Consider the following 7,116-nt stretch of genomic DNA (forward strand, 5'->3'; position numbering starts at 1 on the left):
AAAAATGAGAAAAATTGGAAAAAAAACAATGCTTCGCACTTTTAACAAAGTAATTCCACCATGATATCATACGTTTTACGGCAGTTTCATATTTGGCTGACTTATTAGATTTATGAAGCGGAAAGGCCATACGTCCGCCATGATTATTTGCTTTACTATTTTAAATCTCGCTAATCCATTCATTATGTCTTTACTATCAGAAACAGCAATCTCATATTAAATTCACATTATTATTTATATTACAATATTATTTACTCCATTAAACTTGTGTATTTCCAAGATTGAACGTATACAATATTAACAATAAATGTCTTAAATAGAATAAATTATACTAGATTTATTTTTGATCGATTTTATCAATGTTCATTGTCACAAACTAAAATTATATTAAGTTTAGGTTGGGGTAGGTTAGGTTTGGTTTGGTCTCAAAAGAATGTTATAAAATTTCATGCACGCATCTGCGACACATTTAACTATGATTTTTTGAAAGAAGTCTTAAATATATAGCTGCAATATACCTACCACCAAAACTTACCGTTTTACGACATTTCAGATTTCTCAATTAAAATGTAATTTTATTACGTACTTATAAATAATATTTTCACGATTTTTTAAATTTATTTGTTATAAAACCGGTAATTAACGTAAGTTGTAAAGTTGCTATTATTGAGCGCTTATGTTCATTCATTCCGACCATGTCCGATCCTAATAGTATCATATGGGCCTCCACAGAGTAGAGGTTTGTATTAAGAGATTTTGTTTTTTTACGAGAAATGGATGTCAGCCACTTGCTCAACCTATTAGGTCCATACCCTGACTCGCACACAAATTGAAAAACAATATGTGTACTTACCAGACCCAGGATTCGAACCTGGGACCCACGGCGTTATAGTCACACGCTTAAGTCGCGCGGTCATTGTGGGCGTTGAGTGCTTATGGTAATAAATATAAAACTGGATTTGTTGAAATTAGTTATTATATTCGACTAACGATTTACTTAATAGAATTTTGTTCCATTTCAGAGGGTACAGAAGAAATTCTTCAGACTCCTTTACTTGAGGTTGTATGGATACTATCCGTGGCTTTATCCAACTGATTTTCTCTTAGGCATGCTTACATACTGCAGTTTGTAATTTAGAAGAAATCTTTATTTAGCTACGTATTTTTTTCGACTTATACGAGGTATAAATGAGAACTCTGCCATTTTGGGCAGTGTTGACCTGTGTGTCCCTGATAACTATCTTAGAAATAGAGAACATCAGTTGTTTATTCTCCCAAGGTGCAGAACCAACCTGCCACTGGTAATGCCAATTGGGAGGGCGATAACTATGTTCAACGAAATTGCTTCGGGTGTTGATATATTCCACCTACGTGAGGATGAGTATAGGTGGACGTTATTTTATAATTTTTTTAAATAGGGTCTGCTTAAATCATCCGGTGTACTTCCTTGTACATATCTAATTTATCTACGGATCTATCTCTTTTTTTATGTAATCCTGTTATATTTATATATTATCTTTGTTTCTAAATGTCATGTTGTGAACGTTTTAAACTTATAATTTGTAATGTCCACAATATGTTAAAAAAAAAATGAAAAAAAAAATAAATTGAAAAAAAAATCATTCCATAGTAATAATTTTCCGTATAGGTACCTATGTACTATAAGTTTATGATATAAATAATGCAGGTTATTAATTTTTGTTTGAATTTTCAACTTTCAAAATGTTTTTTCCATAATTTTAGTTTAAATTTATAATGGCTTCCTTCGCAGTAAATGTTATGTATGCTCTTTGACGCATGTTAAAGTTGAAACACGGACATTGCGAAGGCAAATATTTTGCCGGCCAACATAGTATTGTACATCGCCCTTTGACAATGGTATGCATCACGTGGCCACAAGTATTTGCCTGACTGGTTATTGTGAAGGCCAGCATTATGCCGGGTCCACACTGGCAACATGTCGCGCGACAACCTCGTTAAATTTTACGATAAGTATGATAATTATCATAAAATTTCTTAAGCAATTATGATAATTATCGTAAAATTTAATGTGGTTGTCGCGCGACATGTTGCCAGTGTAGACCCGGCATTAGATTTTAAAATTTCAAATAATCTTGAGAAGTTAGCCATCATGTAAGCCAGTGGTTTCCTAACTTTACGTTACTACGCCTCCCATTAAAAAAAATCTCATCTTTGCGCCTCCCCCCCCCCTTTGTTTCATCAAATACATTTTACAAAAAGTGCTTTTTTCTAATAAAAGGGCTCGATATATGGATTTCATTGCATCTAATGCAGAAAATTTCGTTTCTCATAAATATGATGTTACTAATGGTAGCAGTAGGTACCTACTTGCATTGCTTTTCTTGACAAAGTATTACATTATTCTTCAGTTCGATTCAACGAAAATTGAACAAAGGTTTTTGTTTCCATATAGCCATATTTATTAGTCAGGACATACACTACAAATACTTAAATAAATAAAATTCTATATGCGAATTATCATCAATCACACACATCACACAATCACATCAAATTGTATCACACAGACACATATAATAGAAAATGTTAATATTCTGTAACTGAAATAGCGCCGCAGGTGACTTTTTTTACTAATAGAATGAATTTGTGGTGTGTGTTTATCTTACTTAACTGGTCGTTCCGCAACGCCGGGCCCCCTCTTGTGGGGGCCATGCACAATATTATATAAATGAGGTATAATACAATTATTAGTCTCCAATCTCCATATCTTCATTCAGGTTTGCAAACAACCCAACTTTTTAGGACTGTTTTTTATGTAGTTTATAACTAGCTGCCGTTGGCCGTTTGCCGCTGCAAACCTATGGCTACAATATTGTGTTAAACTTTTCGCGCCTCCCCAGGGAGGCGCGCCCCCCAGTTTCGAAATCGCTGATCTAAGCTGTAGGGTGTGACAAGATGGTAGATAGTTGTTAATTATTAGTCATCATTAATTTTGTTTATTTTTTTTCATTTCAGTTGCTGTCGTTGTCGCCTTTTTTATATGCTGGGCACCATTCCACGCACAAAGATTGGTTGCGATCTACGGAACTAGTGACAACCACCAAGCATCCTCGCCCACCATGCACACAATATACGCCATCATGACGTATGTGTCCGGAGTGCTGTACTACATGTCTACCACCGTCAATCCTGTACTTTATCACATCATGTCCAACAAATTCAGAGAGGCTTTTAAGGTATTCCAAAATTAACATTTTAAAATTAGGTATTATTTTATTACAGACTTTGACTTATTACGACTTGCAATTTCAGAAAAAGATAACATATTATTAAGAACTGTTTGATTACTACCAACAACCATTTTTTTTTTAAATAAGAGGCATTGGAGATGCAGGAAAGGATTTTAAAATTAAAATAAATTAAATTATTATGAAATATACATAAATACAGATAATGCCAATTACGAACTACAATGAAAAGCTTACCTAAGATATTTCACTATACTTATGTAATTCCATCGCCGGATGGCTTTACTATGGCCTTGTCCACGTAGCGCGTTTTGACTCGCGCACACTCCAGGTACACGTGACCTCATTGAGCCGTCCGTACGCACTCGCACCGTAACGACAGTCGCGCGCGGTCGAGGGACAGGTAACTTCATTGAGGTGTCCACATGCACTCGTGGTGAATCGCGGCGAGACACGCGCTATGTGGACAAAGCATATATCTCCAGCACTGTCAATCCAATTGTGTACAATGTTATGAGCAATAGGCTGGTTGTTTTTATATTGTTATTTTACTAATTAATTACAGTGGCTATTATGGTATATCATATTATTTACCATGTTAGATTTGAGTACATTTAAGTTATTATGTAAGGGAAATCATACCTTTACAGAATAAGTAATACTCAAATATTATGTTTCAACCTAGCTTACTCATAAATAGCCAGAATGGACTTGGTATTAATAAATAATTGATGTATTTTAAAAAGAATAATTAAAAAATGTGCTATAACTGCATACAGCTCATGTACCAAAATAGGGCTCTCTTCTAAATTATAAAACGATTACATTAATAATGATATTTTTACTAAAATATTATTTAATATGTCATCATAAAATGTTGAATTTTAGGTAGGATAAAAGAGGGGGGGGGGTTATATATGATACTTATATAATAATATGGATGACAGGATTTTTTTTATTAAGTATAATACGCTACTAACTGACGAGGGTATTCGTGGCCTGTTGTAGTGTGAAAAAATAATACTTATATTATTTTGTGTATATAATAAAATAAATTTAATAAAAACATACACATTTCTGATATATCTACAGAGTGTTCAGGCGTTACTCTCAAAGGAACCCTAAATTCTTGATTTTCGATGCTACGTAGGACCTTGAATGATTCATAACAATATCTAAGAGGCTATTTTAAAATTATTTTTTAATTTTATCCTAAATATTATAGACTAATGGAGTCTCAAACCACATAAGTCATTAGTGTTTTTGTGAAGAGTGAATAGTGTAGACACCAGAAATTGAACAGAATGAAACCAATCAATTGTCATCTAGTAAATATTAACGGATATAAGTCATCCGGTATTACAACATTACAAATATGAGTAGAGCCTTATTTTTTAAAATAAATAAAAACATATTATTTTTCTGTATATTACATAGGTACTCGTAGCTCATTATTTTTTTAAATATATTAAAAGGTTTCCGTAATAGATACTAACTAAGATAGATGAAAAGTATAAAATAATGTAGTTTGAGAGTACCTAACTAATTGAAGGCGACCCTATAAAAAGGGTCTATATGCAAAAACAAAAATGTTCAAGAGAGAGAAAAAAAACACTTAGCGAAATAGATACAAGAATTTCAATGTTTAATGTGCATATTTCGGAAGATAAGCATTTTCTTATGTTAAAAATAATATTTTAAAATAACACGTAATAGAGCACACAATAAAAACACAAAAAAAAACAAATTTTAAATGTCAAATTGTACATTGCATATAGACCCCTCTTCCACGTTAGCGAACCTTTTCGAATGGATTTTTATAAGAAGTTTGGCAATATTATGAAAAATAATTTCCCCACGCTGTGAATACTGTTATATAGGCTCTTCAAATACAATAAAATCACTTTTGACACCAATGTATTATATAGACCCTTTTTATAGGGACGCCTTGAATTACAAAAATTTGATCAATAGCATTTTATGGTAATAATTAATCGAGGTTACCTTAGCAATACAAAGGGGTTAATTAAGTTCTTTACGTGTTTGAACGTAGCATACCTGTACCTGCATAGGTCCATGTTGACCTTTCAGCGTTCTTTAATACCCACCCGTATATTTACCGTTATTTGACACGTGTCATATCCTTGCTAGATACTTTTATTGAAGATATTTTGTCCTATTTATCGTACTCCACACCAGTTTGCGCATATAACTTTGAGACAGTTTATGGTTTCTGTACGCTGTGGCATGAGATTTAAATTAAAATAAAAATCGGCCAATTATTGGATAATTGGGTTGTAATATTTCAGAATTACACACAATCAGAACAATCAAAAGTATTCAGTTACTAAAGATTATTCACAACTTCGTCCTTATGTAATAATAAAAATATCGGTCATAAAGTTTCAGCATTTCAAGTCAAGTTTTATAAAATTGAAACAGTATCCGGAGCGCGTATAAAAACATGAATAGTTGAATAATTAATGAGAACGTTAGTTCTAGTAACAAGCTCGCCTTTTCCTTCCGAAGAAGAATTTTTCTTTTATTTAAAAAATGTTTTGAAACATCCAATAAATAGCTTCTCTACTTGTTCTTTTTATGATAGTTTAGTTTTCTATTTTCACATTATTTAAATTTTATTCAAATTAGTGTAAATTTATAATATCGTCAAATCAATTAAGTAACATTTGTAAATTGTATTCACATTTTTTTTGAAAACTTGACATTCTTTCCAGTGAAAAATTAAATGTATAATTTAACTATTATTTCTTTTTTTGGCATATCCGTTATCAGACATCGGCGATGAGTTTAAGGATATACTTCAGCTGGGGCACGGTCTAAAACGATCGTGACGACGCGACGCGAAGATTGTGCAAACGACGCGTGCAGAACAAAACATAATTTGTCATAAAAATTCAACATGCGTCCATTTAATGTTATGTGTATTGTTCTATTAGTAATAATATTAATAAATTCATTGACATGTTTTCTTTTTCAAGTAAATGGGTAACGTTTTTTAGTCATTATCACTCCATTTTGAGTGTGAATTTCTCAACTGTCACTTTTATTTTTAGTTTCTGGTTTATCGTCTGCGTTTTAGGATTTGGAGGTAGATAATTGACACACCGGAATTATGATGGAAAACGGCGAGTTTATTTACGTTAATATTATAATCGTTACATTTTTATAATTTAATTTTGCGGAGGACGCAATCGACGTGTCCGCGATTTGCCCAGCAGGAAGCTTCTCCCGCTCAAACAAAAACGGTTACCTTTCTGAGCCGTGCCAAATGCGACGTTGCCATTCGTATTTTTTTTTTTTTGGACAATGTTGCCGGTCAGATATTTATTAGTGGTATTAAACATTGTTCAATTATTTTCGCAATCAGCCGTTATTATTTGTTGGCTTCGATACCGATTCGGGCCTCTCAAGATACACAAAGACATCCCCAAATGGGGACCATACGGGGTTGTCACATCATCTTTACACGATTTAAGAATTAATTCCCCCGACGCCATCACAAAACAAATTGACGTGTTCACAGCTCGACTATCGCTGTCCGATTGGCAGCCAGTCCGAAATTTCGTCGCCCCTATAGTTGAAAATTATTTGCCGTTTCACTGAAGCATGCTCTTAATAATTTTCGCCCTGTAAATCGCTACTCGAAATAATAGGGATGGAATGCTGAGCTCAAACCAATCTCTGAGGTTCTTGAGTCAAGGGGTTCTTCTTTCACCAGAGCCTCGCTTGCTTACCGGAAATCTTCCCTTCAATGATAAGATTCAGAAGTTGATATCTCTTGGGGTGCCGTATTATTTGGCCAAAGTCCGTCAACTTTCTTGTTTTTATTTCTCTGATTATTTCTTTGGTCTTTTTCATCTTCTACGTT

At 33.3% G+C, this 7,116-nt stretch overlaps 1 protein-coding gene across 1 annotated transcript in view; it reads left to right on the top strand.

Annotated features, from left to right (window-relative positions):
- LOC147078292 (pyrokinin-1 receptor-like) overlaps positions 1-3,289 on the top strand; it is a 181,925-nt gene extending 178,636 nt beyond the window's left edge. The window contains exon 2 of the mRNA XM_085958275.1: positions 2,995-3,289. Coding sequence (XP_085814401.1) covers positions 2,995-3,230 — 236 coding nt within the window. The 3' untranslated portion in view covers positions 3,231-3,289. The remainder of the gene's footprint in view (positions 1-2,994) is intronic.
- Positions 3,290-7,116: the final 3,827 nt, after the last annotated feature.

This window comes from Rhyacophila brunnea, unplaced genomic scaffold (genome assembly GCF_057557595.1).
Source record: "Rhyacophila brunnea isolate RB1 unplaced genomic scaffold, BYU_Rbru_1.0 scaffold_11, whole genome shotgun sequence".
In the NCBI taxonomy this organism is placed as follows: Eukaryota; Metazoa; Arthropoda; class Insecta; order Trichoptera; family Rhyacophilidae; genus Rhyacophila; species Rhyacophila brunnea.